Source organism: Lissotriton vulgaris, chromosome 1_1 (genome assembly GCF_964263255.1).
Source record: "Lissotriton vulgaris chromosome 1_1, aLisVul1.2, whole genome shotgun sequence".
NCBI lineage: Eukaryota > Metazoa > Chordata > Amphibia > Caudata > Salamandridae > Lissotriton > Lissotriton vulgaris.
In genome coordinates, this window is record NC_141685.1 from 1,635,884,544 (window position 1) to 1,635,904,245 (window position 19,702).

The 19,702-nt window shown below is 45.0% G+C and overlaps 1 protein-coding gene across 1 annotated transcript in view; it reads right to left on the bottom strand.

Annotated features, from left to right (window-relative positions):
• The window catches only part of LOC147750963 (uncharacterized), a 199,901-nt gene that overhangs the window by 88,771 nt on the left and 91,428 nt on the right, over positions 1–19,702 (bottom strand). The window contains exon 6 of the mRNA XM_086937406.1: positions 2,047–2,205. Within this exon, the coding sequence (XP_086793532.1) occupies positions 2,047–2,205 (159 nt within the window). The remainder of the gene's footprint in view (positions 1–2,046; positions 2,206–19,702) is intronic.

Sequence of the window (19,702 nt, forward strand, 5' to 3'; positions counted from 1 at the left end):
TCGGGTCGACCGTTTTCTTTGGATCGACTGACTTTTTCGGATCGACGCCCTTCTTTAGTTCGACTGCCTTTCTCGGATCGACAACTTTTTTAATGTCGGCGCCCATTCTCGGCTCTGCGGCCGTTTTTGAGTTGACGGCCTTTTTGGTAAGTGTTTTGCTCGGTCCCGGAGTACCGGAAGGCTTGGGTATGGTCTTCGGAGCCGAGCAGGAAGGCGGGGCTTCTGAAGCAGTGTTTCGGTCGCGGCTAAGGCTTTTAGGCGATGCTTTGACCGGAGCCTTGTCTGGAGGTGGAGGCAGAGAAGGGGCTTTGGTACTCACGGTTTGCCCCGGTGGGATGTCGTCATCGGAGTCCGACTGGTCTTCTACTGTGACTAGTTCTAGGTCAGAGTCCGCTGCCTCTGGGAGTTCATGTTCGTTGTCGAAAATGTTTTCCGGTTCAGGTGCCTGTCGCTGCATCTCTTGTCGAGCAGCTCTTCGGTTCCGGATAGTTTTCTTCGACCGGAACAGAGCACAAGCTGGCCAGTTTTCTTCGTTGTGCTCCGGAGATAGGCACCTGTTGCATACTGTATGCTTGTCGCTATGTGGAAACTTGGATCGACATTGTGGGCATCTTTTGAACGGGGTCCTTTCCATTGGCAGGAGGCCCACGTGGCGTCGAAAAGGCCCAACGGCCCGCGTCAACTACCAGAGATAGATGGAAAGAGTTGTCGAGTCGAAAGATACCAAGCGGAAACAATACCGTCGAAAGTATAAGGTTTTTGGCCTTAGAAAGTTGAAAAACTTCGGTCCCGAAGTTGGAGTTGTCGAAGTGCATCCGAACCCAATGGCAGAGAAAACAATCTGAAGATGGAGAAGATGCCCATGCGCACTGTAGTCCAGGGGAGGAGTCACCTATCTCGTGATACTTCGAAGTCTCTTCCAAGACAACAAGGTGCAAACATCTGGACCCAACACTAGGCGGCGATCCATGCTAAGATATGAATTCAGCAGCCCACATGCCTCAAACATTGGGATTAATGTCTGACAAGATGTGAATTGAATATTCTACCTACACTCCCGGAAGTGTGGCAGAATTCTACTAAATATCCAAATAATTTGCTCTTGCCTCCCTTTTCGTACAGCCATATATCTCAATATCCTAGTTAGAAGGAAGCTGGAATAAAGCAACATTCTCTGAGTTGGCTTGGTAATTTAACAAAAAAATTTTGCAACACTGAACCTATTTAGTCTTCCCCATAAGCCCCTCATGTATCAATACTGCATTCAGTTTGGGTGTCTAGCAGCTGAATTCCAAGTTCTTTACAAACTCCTTAGTCTGGACATCTCACTCTACAGCACACCCTCCCGTCCTCAGTATGTCACCAGATAGTCACACAGATGTGAATACTGCTCTCTGCATCCAACAATCTCACCGCAATGCATAAGCCATCCACATGCTGTGCCTCGGTTGACAGCCCCCGCTTACTCTGCCATTACAATCGAATGCCTTGACCCAAGCTGTACATCGCCTCAAACATACAAGCTTTTAAAATCGCCCTCAAATCTCACATTTTCCTGCTTAACTCCAAATGTAACAACTATGCCTGCTCACCAAAGACCCCTGTAATCGAGTCCTTCTCCTAGAAATTAGAATCATGTACATTGCTTTACTTAACGGTAATTGTATAGTCTTCTGTGCAATTTACACCTTGGCAGCTATCGGGTGTGTGTACATGTGTCCCACTGAAAATCAGCTGTACCCAAGAATCCTTTTAAACGAAATTCATACACAACTTAATGTTATTATGTACTATATCATTGCAGCATGCTATATTTCTAACAGAAGTACTTTTACGTGCATCCACCAGTAAACATAAAATGGGCCTAAACAAAACTGGCAGCTCAAGAATGGAAAACAAATAAAAGTTGTTCTTAAAAAAAAATATTCACTAATGATCTTTCTAATGGAGGAAGGATAACCCAAGCATGTCATTGTACAAAAGATACAAAATGTCTATTTATTCAGGTTGGTTCAGTCTATTAATTTCCAAATAGAAATCACTCACCTCTGTTTTTCCTGCTCCTCTGTTTGCCATGTACAGGCATCTGCTCTGGGGTCTGGCCTTTACCCTTCAAACCTGCCTCTGTGGTATCATTCTTTCTAAGTTGTGAGCTGCGTTGAGCATTCGCAGTGGAATTACCAGACCTTAAAGACAAATCTTCCACTGAAAATCAAGTGCAACAAGGCTTCATCAGACCTACATGGCGATTTGCAACCAGCAACAGAAGCAAGGAGCAAAGGGCTGCTCGTGTGACTAAGCTTCATTTAGATTCACCTGACATCCTTCCCCATCGGTGTCGCCCATCTTTTCAGAAGGTTAGGAACACAAGAAAGCCATCAATTCAAGAGTGATAACCATGCAGTTTTTATTCTACAATACAGCCCTTCCACCCTGGTCTAAAACTACTTGGAAGAGAGAGAAGCCCCACCCAGGTCCAAGCAATAAGAATCCCTGAAAAGCGTTACCCCCAGTTCCTTTCATAAGCTGCATATTGAACAGCTACATGTATTTGTACTGCCCTGTTATCATTAAATTTCACAGATTGTCAATGTATGCAAAATAGCTGATCTGATGACATATGGAGATTCAGATGGCCTCTAAAACATTTACAAATGATTAGTTATGGGTCCCGCACTCTTTTTTTGGGGGTAATTGTTTAGAAAGTTGTTGAGTTGGGGTAATACTGTCGTTGGTGCAATGGGTGGTAATCTTGCTGGGCTTACCAAGATTCAGATATATCACCATTAAATTATGTATCCTGTGAACACAAGATGCATTCCATCCATGCACTCCTTTTCAAACTTTCATAGATTCTCGTGCAAATTTTGCTTTCATATTGAATGATTCATTTATTTCTTATTTTGTTCAAAATATGTCATTATATTCATGACTATTCAACATATTCCATGTTTCAAAAACATTTTTTTCACATTAATGTAGTTGCCCAATGCATTTCAAGCATAACGCCCTTCCTCAGGGGACTTCATAAACTCTAGAAACACAAATCATAAGTCACAATCAGTATTCAAAAAGGAATGGTCCCTATATAGAAACACGTTCATATTTTAGCATAATACAACAGTGCTACTCCACATGCTATGGTTAAACTAATACAATTCGTGAAAACACTCATGACGTTTTTTTTACTAAACAGTGCTCTTGTCCAAATGGTGAAAGAAAAGCAGAAAAATAATAATAAAGACCCACACACTGGGTACTGACCTTAATACATGGAATTATTCGTTCGGGGTATTTAGCTGTAATGGGGTAAATAAAATCTAAGTGTCATTGCGTGACATGATACAAATGTCTCATTTCATATGAATAAATGTATCCATTATCTCTTACCGGGGTACTGGAAACGTGGTGTCTCCCTCGCTAATCTCGGCGTGCAGCGCTCTGTACACGAGCGCTCTATGGTTTAAAGATCAAGCGCTGTATGTTGCCATAGTTACCGGGCGTCTATGGCTGACGTTCTATGTACTCTATGGTGCTGGGGAAACAGCGTGTGCTCGCGGGGGTAAACAAAAACAAAGGACTAAATCGCTGGAAGCGCGTTATGTATTGACCAAAGTAACCCGAGAAATGTAAACAAAGAAATGTAAACAATGAAGCGGACTATATCGCTGTCAGAAAAATCAAGTGTGTGTAGGCACGTGAGTAAAAGTAAACGTCTGAAAACATACACGTGGGAGTGTATCTATTGAAAGGTAATGTTCACACGAAAAAATGATGATCACACTAAAATACTAAAATAAACGTGTGGTATGTACAAGGCAAAACGTACTAGTTCAGACTGTAATATGAGCTGAAATGCAAAATGTTTCAGAAATTATCCATATAGTGATTTATAGATAACAGTGAAAGTCCAATCTTTCATTAAGCCCTTTCGGCTGGAGGGTGCACAAATAGTCTATCCAGAAGATTTCTCTGCGCAGTAGGTGGCTGTTGTTATCTCGGCCCGGCAGGGTTGCCACTTTTTCAAGTATACAGAATTTCAGTTGGCTTGCGTTGTGCTTTGCTTCATTAAAGTGTACTGCTATGGTAGATTTGTCATTTTTTAATCGAATGTTACTTTTATGTTCTACAATTCTGGTCTTAATTTTCCTTTGTGTCTTGCCTACATATGAGAGACCACAAGGGCATCTCAATAAGTAGATTACGTTTGAAGTGTCGCATGTTCCAGATACCTTCAATTTTATAGACGATCCTTTTGTGGGGTGGTTTAAGGTATTTCCTTTTATTATTGCAGAACAGTTCCCACAGTTATGGCATGGTAGAGTTCCTTTGTAAGTGCCATGTTCTGTTGTTTTCGCTTCCTTTACCAGTTCTTTCAAATTCTTAGTTCTTTCGTACGCAAAGATTGGTTGGTGTCTGAATAGATTTTTAAAATCATCTTCAAGTGCAAGCATTGGCCAATGTGTTTTGATTGATTTTTTGATCATAGGACTATTTGTAGAATATTTTGATACGAATACGGATCTGTGTTCATCAATCTTTTCTTTGGGTTTTAAAAGATATTCTCTTTGTAATGTTTCAGCTCTCTGAGAGGCAGAATCCAAGATGGCTTGGGGGTATCCTCTTTTTCTGAATTTTTCCAACATGTCTTTTTTATGTTTTTGATACAGTTCCTTTGTAGATGCTATTCTTTTGATCCTTAGTATTTGTGAAAAAGGTAAATGCTGTTTGAGCGAAGTTTGGTGGAAACTTTTGAAGTGAAGTAAGTTGTTTCTGTCTGTTTTTTTGGTGAATATGGATGTTGTGATGTTGCCATTTTTAGGTTATTGGCCCATTCTTCTTTGTTCAGTATGTGATCTAGCTCATAACGGTGCATGAACATGTTGGCATAAGTAGGCGCGGCACAATTGCCCATGGATAGACACTTCCAGAACATGGTACAAAATAGTTCTACCTACATCAAGGATACCACACACTTCTTGAATATTCTGGAATCAGAAAAAAGCAATTTCACCACAGACATGATCATGGCAAGTATAGACGTGAAATCATTATACACATCCATACCGCATGATTCAGGCTTACTAGCCGTGGAAAGTTTTCTCGTACATGAGAACAAACCAGAAAAACTCAAAATACTATTAATGGAGTTACTGCACTTCACGCTATACCACAGTTATTTTGAATGGGAGAACTACTTTTATATCCAAATGTCGGGCACTTCCATGGGCAATTGTGCCGCGCCTACTTATGCCAACATGTTCATGCACCGTTATGAGCTAGATCACATACTGAACAAAGAAGAATGGGCCAATAACCTAATTCTCTACAAGAGATACATTGATGATATCTTTGTGTTATGGAAAGGGAGTAAAGAAAATCTGATCAAAGAACTGAATTCACTGAACCAAATTGATGAAAGAATACAATTCACCTTCACCATAGACAAAGAGTCTCTATCATTTCTGGACGTACAATTAACCAACAAAAATGGCAACATCACAACATCCATATTCACCAAAAAACAGACAGAAACAACTTACTTCACTTCAAAAGTTTCCACCAAACTTCGCTCAAACAGCATTTACCTTTTTCACAAATACTAAGGATCAAAAGAATAGCATCTACAAAGGAACTGTATCAAAAACATAAAAAAGACATGTTGGAAAAATTCAGAAAAAGAGGATACCCCCAAGCCATCTTGGATTCTGCCTCTCAGAGAGCTGAAACATTACAAAGAGAATATCTTTTAAAACCCAAAGAAAAGATTGATGAACACAGATCCGTATTCGTATCAAAATATTCTACAAATAGTCCTATGATCAAAAAATCAATCAAAACACATTGGCCAATGCTTGCACTTGAAGATGATTTTAAAAATCTATTCAGACACCAACCAATCTTTGCGTACGAAAGAACTAAGAATTTGAAAGAACTGGTAAAGGAAGCGAAAACAACAGAACATGGCACTTACAAAGGAACTCTACCATGCCATAACTGTGGGAACTGTTCTGCAATAATAAAAGGAAATACCTTAAACCACCCCACAAAAGGATCGTCTATAAAATTGAAGGTATCTGGAACATGCGACACTTCAAACGTAATCTACTTATTGAGATGCCCTTGTGGTCTCTCATATGTAGGCAAGACACAAAGGAAAATTAAGACCAGAATTGTAGAACATAAAAGTAACATTCGATTAAAAAATGACAAATCTACCATAGCAGTACACTTTAATGAAGCAAAGCACAACGCAAGCCAACTGAAATTCTGTATACTTGAAAAAGTGGCAACCCTGCCGGGCCGAGATAACAACAGCCACCTACTGCGCAGAGAAATCTTCTGGATAGACTATTTGTGCACCCTCCAGCCGAAAGGGCTTAATGAAAGATTGGACTTTCACTGTTATCTATAAATCACTATATGGATAATTTCTGAAACATTTTGCATTTCAGCTCATATTACAGTCTGAACTAGTACGTTTTGCCTTGTACATACCACACGTTTATTTTAGTATTTTAGTGTGATCATCATTTTTTCGTGTGAACATTACCTTTCAATAGATACACTCCCACGTGTATGTTTTCAGACGTTTACTTTTACTCACGTGCCTACACACACTTGATTTTTCTGACAGCGATATAGTCCGCTTCATTGTTTACATTTCTTTGTTTACATTTCTCGGGTTACTTTGGTCAATACATAACGCGCTTCCAGCGATTTAGTCCTTTGTTTTTGTTTACCCCCGCGAGCACACGCTGTTTCCCCAGCACCATAGAGTACATAGAACGTCAGCCATAGACGCCCGGTAACTATGGCAACATACAGCGCTTGATCTTTAAACCATAGAGCGCTCGTGTACAGAGCGCTGCACGCCGAGATTAGCGAGGGAGACACCACGTTTCCAGTACCCCGGTAAGAGATAATGGATACATTTATTCATATGAAATGAGACATTTGTATCATGTCACGCAATGACACTTAGATTTTATTTACCCCATTACAGCTAAATACCCCGAACGAATAATTCCATGTATTAAGGTCAGTACCCAGTGTGTGGGTCTTTATTATTATTTTTCTGCTTTTCTTTCACCATTTGGACAAGAGCACTGTTTAGTAAAAAAAACGTCATGAGTGTTTTCACGAATTGTATTAGTTTAACCATAGCATGTGGAGTAGCACTGTTGTATTATGCTAAAATATGAACGTGTTTCTATATAGGGACCATTCCTTTTTGAATACTGATTGTGACTTATGATTTGTGTTTCTAGAGTTTATGAAGTCCCCTGAGGAAGGGCGTTATGCTCTAAAACATTTAGACAGCTTCGTGTCCTATGCTGCAAAATTATTCCCAGGCGCCACCTTCATCTTTTTATTTTATAAACACAACTGTACTGAGATTTTATATTTTAGACGTATACATTTTCAGTAGGTATATTCACAGTAGGTCGACAGTCCTTTAAGCAGTTACGTTTATCATGCTTACGACAACAATAGTGGACACCATCCAATTGCTCTACCTAATCAATGTGAGGATTACAAAACAGCAACGGATATCATTTACTAAAGCACAATTGGACCCCCAAGCCCACATCGGGCAGGTCAGGACTGTCCAGTACTGATGGTGGCTAATCATAGTAACAGATGACAATACTGAAAATACAAGTCATTATGACAGACCACACGGAGTCGGGCAGTGAAACAATTTCAGCAAAATCGGCTGTGTTTCGCGGCAATACATAGAAGGTATATTTAAACCAGATTTGACTTATGCTAACGCAAGAAAGAAGTGGAGGGGAGCATGCCTCTCCTCCTTACACACATCTCAAAATACTGGAGAGGAGTGAAGATCTAAACAACTCTAGACACTCCATCCATTTAGTAGCCTTAAAACTACTCAGGGGAGACTAGTCACTTTAGCACACGGTTGTGTGGGCCAATAGAAATTCATCCCATTTCAATGGTGTAGGGTGCATCCGCAATCCTCTTCTCTCCTCCAGTTGTAGTGCCCGACTTTCTGCTTCTGCATAACGAAACAGGACCCCACTTCATCTCTTCAGGGGGGTTTTCCAGGAATGGGAATCTTTTGTTTAACTAACAGCAGGGCTTGAGACAAAAATCTAGTAACCTCTTTATCCTTCTTTTATGCCATTCATGCTGCCCACATGCATCAGATGTTTCAAGCGACATACATATTCTTATTTAGTGGATGCATAACGTTAAGTACATAGGTGCCTCCAATGCTGCAAAGCATCAAACAAGACTCACAGAGGTTTCCCTATCTGGTTTAGTATAGAAGGCTGTCTTAACCCCTTCATCACCATGTACTTGCCTGACCAAAATTACCCCATAGCCGCGCCCCAAATCCCAAGCCAACAAGTTAAAAATCATCCTTCATCCAAACAAATAAGAGAAAGGAGAATACAAAACAATAAAATTTATCAAATGTATCAAGAGTTCTAAATACATACTGGAAACACCCCACTAGAGCAGCAAGGACTGCAGAAGTGATAGGGAGGTTAAAGAGCTAGGAACCCAGTGAGTGGCTCCATGCCCACCCCACCCCTGCACAAAAACATAAACCAAACCACAATGAGGCTACGAGTTACAGAGTGAGGTACTAAAGCTGAGACTCCATTAAATGCGGGCAAAAGTTAACAAATCAGTGACTTGGGGACTGATAAATATTAATAAGGGTAATAGATATGGATGCATGACAGAATAACGAAAGCCTTTCCAATTAAGGTTTTTAGTAAGCTTGCATTACAACTGCAGTGCCCTCACAACGCCAGTCTTTTCTATAAAACACTTTTTCATGCTGCCGCATAGGTAATCATGGAATATGCCATTACCAAGAACGGCAATATCACCCATACTTATGCAACGCTTACAGTACAATGCATAATGGTATTTAATAATAATACCCATGTTTTTTTCATGCGTTCTGAAGCTTCCCATTTCTGTTCCATTGCCGCCTGACTAGAGGAAAGTTACTTGCTCTTAACGAGTAGAGCATTTTGCTGAATGTTGAAACTGGCTGCAGTGCTTCCTTCTTCCTTTCCTGCTGTGAATCAAAATTGAATACTTTACAGGACGCACCCCTCCTACCCCATGCACAGCTCGGTGCACCTCCCCCCATCGTCCCCCCACATCCTTAAGCAGCGTTGAATTTCGGCACATCTGCTTTTCTTTCCTGCCATTTATTTTTCCTGTGTACGTTTACACAATATTTCACCAGTGCTGCTGAGGACAGCGAGCCTCAGTTAAGTATCTCACACCCCCTTCAGATTAGCCACCCTAGGTATGAGATATGATGTTATTTTCCTGCTTTGGTTAACCCCTTGCATGCTCAGCTTGTCATGAGCTACAGTGCTCCGGTGCTCATGACGAGCTGAGCTCGTCATGGCCTTTAGAATGCTCGCACGCTAATTCCCCTGCTGTGCTGAGCGTTCTAAAGAAACGGGTGCGGCCGTGACGAGCTGAGCTCGTCAGGAGCACAGGAGCACTGTAGCTCATGACGAGCTGAGCTCGTCATGAGCATGGGAGCGCTGCGCGCGCCCCCCCTCCCCCCAGCACAGCAGGGGAATGTGCCGAGCAGGGAAGGGGTTAAAATATAAGCCACATGTGGGAGCACAGGAGTAGGGCAAAAGTTAGGATTCTGGGACAGTAAAGTATTTGGAGTCAGGCTGCGCGGAGGCAATAACAGCATATAGGATATTTCCCAACCACTGCTTCTACCACGTGGCTCACAGCGCTTTGAAGTGCCATGAATTGTGGGTATTGTTACCCACCAAGACTAATTGTGTACGTTTACACAATATTTCACCAGTGCTGCTGAGGACAACCAGCCTCAGGTAAGTATCTCACACCCCCTTCAGATGAGCCACCCTAGGCATGAGATATGATGTTATTTTCCTGCTTTTGTTAAAATATAAGCCACATATGGGAGCACAGGAGTAGGGCAAAAGTTAGGATTCTGGGTCAGTAATGTATTTGGAGTCAGGCTGCGCGGAGGCAATAACAGCATATAGGCTATTTCCCAACCACTGCTTCTACCACGTGGCTCACAGCGCTTTGAAGTGCCATGAATTGTGGGTATTGTTATCCACCAAGACTAATAGTAATCATTTCATTGAACTCAAGAAGTTGAAAAATAGCCAGGAGTAGAGCTGGCACTAAGTCTGTTGCACAATGGTAGCGCTTGGATACTGTTGCTTTTAAGCGTATTGATCCATTCATGCACAGATCTCAGCAGCATCTATCCCACTGAGCAATTTCCTTGGTTCTTCTCGATAAAACATTCACATTGTACTTGGGCATCACTCGAGTGGTATCAATTTACACACTAATCAGCCCCTCTTAGTTTTGCGATTCTGTAGCAGCATCTGGAGCTTTGATCCGAAGAGAACAGGCATCTGTACAAACCGTTTTTGAAAGACGGAGATCTAAGAATGCCACCCAGTTTAAAATAAGTCTCTTTTCTACCTTGTAGTGAAGGAATAACGGCACTGTTCTTTCCCCAGCTCGGGGCCCTAATGTGCACTGCTAACAACACTCGAAGAGGGCTCTATTAAATCGATGATAGGCGGCCAATTCTTTTTTGTTTTAAAGATTTTCGTTGTAATGCTTTATTCGTTAAATAATCCAGCATTGTAATGCCTGCGTCGAAATTCAGACTTTGTTTTATAGGCTTGTTGCGTCAAAATTCAGACTTTGTTTTGAAGGCTTGTTGTTCTTAAGCCTTCGTTGTAAAGGATGTTTCCCAATGGATATATCTTCTAAAGGATGCGTAGTCACAACTTTCACATTACACGGTTTTTGAGAAGACAATCAGAAATTAAATAATGCCATTGGCAGTCTGTGGTGTAAACATAGGTGCTATAGAGTCGCATCTACCAAGCAAAGTAGAGGAGACCCTCCCCCCCGCCCTCACCCCTTCAGATTCAGATTCTTCCTCCCAACTTCTGGCCTTGTTGGGCTCTATAAAAAAAAGTATGTGCACTGATTGGCAATTGCTTTCAGTTTCGCTGGGAACAATAGAGAATATTTCAATCCTACATCCCTCGATTTCTTATTTGCTTGCATGAAGGAGGATCTCCGGGATTGTACCATAATACTATAATTACAAAAATTGCTGCTCTGGTGCATTGATATCCTACAGAGGATTCATCCAAGCTATTTGTAAGATCTCATGATGAGCACGAAAGAACAAGTTACTTTTACTTCGGTAACACTTTTTCTGTTGGATACAGTATCTGCCTGTGGATTCCTCACCTTTTGAATTACCCCATGCACAGCATTCCACTGAAACTTTTCTCCATAGCTCTCCTGTGTCGACGAAGACGTCACAATGAAACGGACTGCACGCAACTCCATATGAGGTCTTCAAAGCCATAAGAAGACCTCGTCGGCATGCAGACATCAGTTCCACCCATTTTTTCTGTGCCTTCGAGGCAAACAGGTGAACCAACACCATTTCCACAACTATACACAGAATACAGAAATCAAGAAAGAAACTGGAAATTCTAAAACACATACATTTCCTAGTGATGAGTACCACATAATTTCAAATATATCATAATAAAATGCATGACTCACATGTCAATTATTTTCGGTATAAACAGGCAGGCAAAGGGGAGGCATCCACAGGCAGATACTGTATCCACCAGAAAAAGCGTTACCGAAGGTAAGTAACTTGTTCTTCTGATGGATACATCTGCCTGAGGATTCCTCACCTTTTGAATTGAATCCAAAAGCAGCCCCACTCTTGGAGGCGGGTGCCCGCCTACTTATACCAAAATAATCTTGCAGCACAGAACGTGCAAAGTGGCCGTCGCTCCTCACCTCCGAGTCTAAGCAATAATGCTTCGCAAAAGTGTGAAAGGAGGCCTAAGTTGCTACAAAAGATACACCTCTAGCTAAAGCAGAAGAAGACTTAGCTCTGGTGGAATCAGTTGGAATACCTCCAGGAGGCTCCTTCTTGGTCAAGGCGTAGCAGATCTTGATGCAGAGGATGATCCACATTGACAGCGTTCTCTTGAAGTCAGCCTTGCACTTCATTTTTGCCCACGTAACCAATAATGAGTTGGTCGTCCAACCTGAAGTCTTTAGTCCTGTCCAGGTAGAAGCTGACTGCCCTCTTATGGTCCAGGCGGTGAAGTCTCTCCTCCTCCTTTGAAGGGGGGGGATAGAATGTGGGTGGTAACATGATAGATTGCCCTAGGTGGAATGGAGTGGCCACCTTAGACAGGAAAACAGCTCTGGTCCTAAGAAGCATCTTACCTGCATGAAATGAGGTAAATGGGGCCTTGGAGCTAGGGGCCTGCAGCTCACTAACCCTCCTGGCGGAAGCAATTGCAACCAGAAATATTGTCTTTAACGCCAGGAATCTTAAGGGACAGCTATGTAGGGTATCAAATTCAAGAAAGTTAAAACTACATTCAAATTCCACTGAGGCATGATAAAGGGAGTGAGAGGAAACCTATCAGTGAGGCCCTTAATGAACCTCATGACTATGGGAGATTTAAATAAAATGGGTTGGTCTGGTAATCAGACAAAGGCAGACAAATCAGACAAGCAGCCCTTGATAGTTGCTACTACACAACCCTGCTGTGCTAGGGAAAGAGAGAAACTGAGAATTTCAGAGAAATGTGCTCGTAAGGGATCAATCGATCACTTGTCACACGATTTTACAAACACTGCCCCACTATCAGAATAGACAGATTTGGTGGATTGTCTTCTGGCCGATAAAATAACATCTGCCACATCTGGAGGGAGAGAGAAAGAGCTCAGGTTGCCCCGTTCAATCTCCAGGCATGAAGGTGCAGACTCTGGAGGTGGGGGTGTAGAACCTGCGACTGCGAGAGGAGGTCTGCCCTGAGAGGGAGAAGGAGCAGAGGGTGCGATGCGAGGTAAGGAGGTGTGTGTACCACACACTTTTTGGCCAATCCGGGGCAATCAATAGGACGTGGGTCGAGTCTTGGTGAACCCTCCTCAGAACCCGAGGAATCAAGGATATGGGAGGAAACACGTAAAGAAGCTGTGAGCCCCAATCGAACTGAAACACGTCCAACAACACGGATATTGGGGACTGCAGAACGACTGCCACTCACGAGAACTCGCACTGCCAAACAGGTCCAACTGAGGAAACCCCCACATCCTGAAAATGTGAAGGACAACCTCCAGATGAAGACCCCACTCGTGATCGACTGAGTACTGTCGACTGAGACTGTCTGCACGCACATTCAGCACTCCGGCCAGATGATTTCCAATTGCACAAATCTGATGGTCCTGAGCCCAGAACCAGAGTCGCAGAGCCTCTCTGCAGAGATGATGACTCTACCCCTCCCTGTTTGTTGTTGTACCACATCGAGGTAGTGTTGGCCATCAGGACCTGAACCGACTGACAGCGAAAGGGAGGGAAGAAAGAGCCAAATGTATCACCCACAATTCTAGAAGATTGATGTGAAACCATCTTTCTTCTTGAGACCAAAGGCCTTTGGCCTCCAGATCCCCAAGATGAGCTCCCCACCCTAGAGTGGAGGCACCCGTTTTCACTATGGCCACCTGAGAAGGCAGGTTCAGCGGAACACTCCACCATGACAGCTCCGCTGCAGTGTCTCTGGAGATTCTGACCACTTCCTTGAGATCTCCTTTGTGTTGAAACCACTACCTGCGGAGGCACCGCAGGAGTGCCCTCATGTGCCAGCGTTCATCGTTCACCAACAGAATGCAGAAAGCGAACAGACCGAGCAGGCGCAAGACCTTCAGAACTGGAAGAGCCACTCCATTTTGAAAAATCGGAATCATAGCCTGGATGTCTAGAATCCTCTGTGGAGGCGAGAAGGCGCGACTCACAGTATTGTCCAATACTGTCCCTACGAACAGGATGCGATGAGAGGGCACGAGGTGAGATTTGGGTTCGTTTATCGAAAAACCCAAGTCGAACAACAGACACGTTGTTACTTGCAAGTGACGCAGCACCATCTCCGACGACTTTACCTTGAGCAGCCAGTCATCCAGACAGGAGAAAACAGGAATCTGCGAACTTCTGAGATGTGCTGCTATAACCGTCATCACCTTTGTGAAGACTTGTGGTGCGGATGTAAGACCGAAAGGAAGGACCGCAAACTGATAGTGTTGAGATCCCACGTAAAACGGAGACACTTCCGATGCAACTTCAGGATGGGAATGTGAAAATACACATCCTGCAAATCGATCAACACCATCCCGTCTTCTTACTGCATTGCCAGAAGAACCTGAGCCAGTACAACATCTTGAACTTCTCCTGCTTGTGATAAAAATTCAAGAACCTGAGGTCCAGGATCAGCCTCAATCGTCCGTCCTTCTTGGGGATCAGGAAGTATTAGGAGTAGCAACCCTGACCTCTTTCCTGCTTCGGAACAACCTCCATCACACCCTTCTGTAGCAAAAACAGAACCTCCTGCTGCAGAAGTAACAGGTGGTCCCCTGAGCACCAGCCCTGACAAGGGGGTGAAAGGAAGGGCATACCCATTTTCTACAAGATCCAAACCCAGAGATGTGATGTAATATATCTCCAATTACGTAAAAAATGGGACACCAGACCTCCCAGGGGACCAACATGCTCCAGGATGGAGAGGAGGAGGGGAGACTTGCTGCCAAGCTATGCCTCGTGAATATATGACTTCACAACGCAAACAATTATAACGCATGCTTTTACTATGCAGTTTTTACATCGCAACTACCATAACATCGCATGATTTTACAATGCATGCCATTACAACGCCTTTTTAAAAACTACCATTACAACGCATTCCGAAACAACGCATACCATTACAACTCATAATACGTTTAGGGCAACAGTAGTGTAAGTGTAGGGTAACTGTAAGACAATGCTATTCGCATAAGGTTTTTAATCCCTATTCTAAGGGAAAAAGGCTTTATACAGGTAGTACCCAGCTTACTATATCTTCGGTTGCTGAATGACCCATGGGAGATTTTTAACATTGCAAGTTTTTTAGTCGCAGCTGTTAGACTTGGGAAAAACGGCACACCATGATAAATATTTAAAGTGGATCTACTGTGCCTACAAACAAAACTTCTAATTAGGGAGTCCGCCAGGAGAAAACTCCAGGTGTAGGCACGTGGTGCACACTAAGCCACTGCTAAGTGGACGCAGGCACAAGCTCTCATCCCACCGCTGCCACCAATATGTTGGACCTGAAGTTACCAGTCCACATAGGGTAGTCTAGCACAGAGTGGTAAGACCTATCCCAAAGGCAATTGTGTTATGCTTGCATCACACTTTTCACAGCAACCCAGAGCCCATCCACCAAAAGAAGACACCACACCTTGTTAGAAAAATACGGATTTCTTTATAAAAATCTTTAGATTGTCTTTGTCTTCCAGCAGTGTATAACTTTAGCACAGTATATATCTCCACATTTGATTATTGGCATCCATAAAGCTTTACATTGCATTAAAGAATACCTTTTTCCCCAAGATGAAGGAAACTCAGCAATAACCCTTGCACCTTAACTTTTCAGCAATAGTTTCCCAGTTTAAATAAGGTAATCAGCAAGAATAATGCTTTCCTATGAGGAAGCCAGTATGTACATTACCCTTGGGGAATCAATGTCAACAAAAGCTAGAAGTTACAGCTGCTCAGCAAACATTTCCCCCACTGGTACACTTGTAAATGGGTTCAAGCAGCTGATTATCTAAATAGAAACAGGCAGGTTACTTAATCATGTCTTACGGCCATTTAGTTTACTCTATGACCACATTGAGTTGACAGAATATTACAGTAACACTTATGAGCCCTGAATGATCTGCATATAAATGTTCCCCTCTGTAGGAGAGTAGGGTCTGCAATCCTATGATCACCCGGAATTTTTGCTTTTGTTACACTGGTTTACGACTTTCTCGGGCTGTGGGCCTGCCAATCAGACCCACAGCCTAGCTGTTCTCTCGCTAAATTGATGTGTACCTTAGGTGCATTACCCAATCGGAACTGGGCCACCCTGTCAGACCCTGTAACTCAGGGCATCGGTGTACCCAGGGCCTACCAGGGGCTGAAGCATGTATTATGCCACCCCTGGATGGCCATCTAAATCTGACACAACTGGCTGCCCGACAGCTGGGGCCACGTGGCGTACTCGCCCGTTGCTATAGGTGTAGTATCCCTATACCTAACCTCAAAATGGACACCCGAGTTCCTCTCAGTCACTCCTATGGCAGGCCTTGACAATCCTGAAGGCAGAGTGCATGAAACCGTGTGAATTGGGCTCCGGCACGAGCCGAGCCGGTTGCTAACGCGTATCATATCGGTAACTTTGGTATCGCGTTATCAAGACATGTCGAGTAAGGTGTCATACGGATCGGGATGCTGCCCCCTCACCAATTCTGGCGACGAGGTTAGCATTCCGCCCTTCTAGAGGGACACGACATGTACGTAACTGTGAACCCCGGTTAAAGTTAACTGAAGCCTCAGCTCCACAAAATGGGCGCTGCCACCACAGACACGAGTCTGACCTCCTGCTGCTGGGAGTCCTTCCAGCGAGGAGAGCTTGGACAAAGGGTTTCCTGTCAAGGGCGGTGTTCGCACCGTCCCAGACAGGGTTTGTGTATTCTGGGTAGGTAGGGCTTTGCGAGAAGGTGACTGCGGAGTGGCACCCCGGTGCTCACTACGCATCTGCCGGCTAGAACCAGTTCCAGGGGCGCGCAGCCCCTGACCTGGGGAAAGTCCAGCAGGGGGAGAGGGGTGTAACTACCCCCCTTCCTGGTCCCACCCTTAGGGCAGGACCTAGTCATGTACCCACCCCTTTCTTTAGGATAAAGGCCGGAGCGGGGACCCTTCCAATTTAGATCATCTTTGAATCAAGAATACTTTCTACGAAAGGACTTCGAGACTCTTCTCAAGATTTTTCCCTTGTGGCTAAGGAGTAGTCACCCTGCATCCGCAGGCACCATCTAAGAACTCCGCGGTTTGCTGCAAGTCCTTCCTCAAGGATCCGACGGCCCAGCTCGACGAGAACCGGCTTCCCTGGCACCTCTGACCTCTACCCACGTCGTCAGCTCAGCTGAGATCTGTGGGTGCGACGAGACCTCGAGGGACCGGCCATCATCAAAACCTGCACGCTTTCTTAACCAGCACGACCATCGAAGCAATTCTCTGGTGAGTGCTCAGGGGTCCGAGAAGCCCCGACCCTGAGTAGCTCCAGCACCGAAGTGCAGTCTCCCAGCATCTCCACGATCTGCGTGGGGCCCTTCTGCTCGCTGCTCAGCACGTTGTCTGGTCACTAGCCGCTGGCTTGTGCCCTTCTTTGACGACATCCGACAACCAACGCTGCTGGTCTGGTTGCTCCAGATCGGCCCTTGCTCCCTTTTTCGAGAGGAGCACCCCGGACCCTCCTGGTCCACTCAAGACGCCATTTTAGGCCCACCACGTGGCCCTGAAATCTGCCAAGGCTTGTTGCCCCAATCCTGGGCCCAGCGACGCCGACAGCATCAACCTTCGTGGGACAGCTCGCACCTCCATCCTGGTCGCCGACAACGCCTCCTGGTCCGTGAGACTGCATAGCCTAGCGTCGCCCACTCACCTAGTCGGGGTGATGGCCATCCGGTGCCTCCCTGGTACCCTCTGACTACTGGCTAGTAGTACGAACTTGGTCCCCTCTGCTTTCAGGTATCAACGATCACTGATCCAGGCTTGGATCACTACGAACTATTCGTCACTGGTCGCCGGCCAGCAACTCCTTTTCTTCCGGCTCCTGGCTCGTCAGCAAAGACCCCCGACGCCTGTAAGACTTGTGCAGCCGCAGCCCTCCTGGCTAGGTAACTTCGGCATTTCGGTGCCTGCATAGCCTCCTTACTCTAGGGTCCCGAGTCCCTCGCTTCCGACTTGCCTTATCGGGTCCGCCCGAGACCACTAAACTTTCCGTGCCCTCGGGCACTTGTTTTAAATTGTGCACTTGAAGTATTTTCTAAGAGCTTTGGTTCTGTGCTTAGTACCCTGTCCTCAAAGAGTACAGGGCTGTTGTGATTCTAATAAATATACTGTTTATTTTCATAACACTTGTGTGGTGTCCTTTCACTTGGTGTTCAAGGGGTATGTGATGGTATTACAGCTGGCTTAACACGCCCTCTAGAGTTTAGCCCGAAGACTGCTCGTATCCACGCTACTAGGATAGCTGGTCTAAGGTTGACTTACAGCCAATCACCATAAGGGTCGTTTGGAACGATACATAGTGGTCGCTAGAATAGCGAACGCTGCATATCGGGCCAACTTCTCACACCCTCTTACAGTGCCTTCTCACCACCCCCCCTCCCCCGAGTCAGCCTTGTTACTCTGATCTCCTTTAGCTGGTAATTATGTCTATATTCAGAGACCTCTATCACAGGTGACTCTACACAGGCATGGAAGTTACCGGAGTGAGCAAGTCAAGTAATTAGTGAACACTGTCTGTAACGCAGTTCATCAGGTTTGAGGAATCCAAGCCTAAGCACGAACTTCTCCACCAGCCCGACTAGTTTCCCCACCTTACTTTATTTTCTTTCTCTTGTAGTTCTGTCGTACAGCTTCCAGTTAGTGCCCGCTCTGTTTTCTAGGGATAGGCGCAGGCTCCGCCACCGGCTGACTCCATCGGAGCTGAGCCCTGCCGCTTTTCACTCTGCCGGTCTTCGGGGTGTTAGTCAGCGCTTCATTAGTACTCTCCTCGCTGGCTCCACATGCACGAAGGACTCCGCCCACTCCCGGCCTCCTTCAGCCTCTTTCCCTGCCTCTTCCGTCGTCGTAGCGAACTTGCCGACGGAGTTCTCACAGCTTCCTCCGTCTCCCATCTGCGCCTACCAGCCTCCGCTCCGCCAGCACAGCAGGAGGGATTCACGTCAGGGGCACTCCCGCTCAGAAGGGGTTGACAGCTAGCAACGGAGGGCCTTTTGCACAACCCACCAGGGCCCCCCCCCCCACGGTGAGTGTTGATTCCCGCTTATAGGGCCAAATCTCTGCTTTCCTTTCTCAGCGGGTCTGCGATATTCTGGGCTACGAGCTGGCGAAGTAGGGCCTCTCAGTTCCACTGGTTAGAACTCCACCGGCGGGACTAGGAGAAAGTCTGATAATACCGACGTTCTCGGTGTCTCTTTGGATTCAGACGTTCCCGCTTCTGGACTCCCAGGCCAGCTACACACACAGCTCTCCAGAAGTAGCTTAGAGACGTTTCTCCAGGAGCACTAGAAGGTCGCAGGGAGCTAGTGTGAATATTACAATTGTAGGGCTTAGTCGATAAGTAGGGGGTCACATCGTTTAAGAAGAGCAGCCGGCCCACGGGACGATCTAACCCCTCTCAGTGCGCCTTCCTCCCCACGATACCGCCTCACTCCTTACCACACCAGGTTCCACACAAGCTCTTTGGTCACTCTAAAATGGCCGCCCTGGTTCTGTCCTTTTATAGTCTGGTCTCTGGTTGCTGGATCTAGCTGGAAGGTTCTAGAGTTTTCCCATTGTACTCCTATGGCGAAGGTTCCTGAGGTAATGATTTTGGCAGTTACAGTCCTCCATTTTGTGTTTCTCTTCTCTCCATCTTAAAGGAGCACCTGTGCCTCAGGATTATGTAGGACTAATGAGGCACCCAAAGCCCTAAGAACAACACCAAAAATTATAGTGGACACATAAAAAAAACTAATGAGAAGGCAAAAAGGGGAGAAAAATTAGGAGGGACCA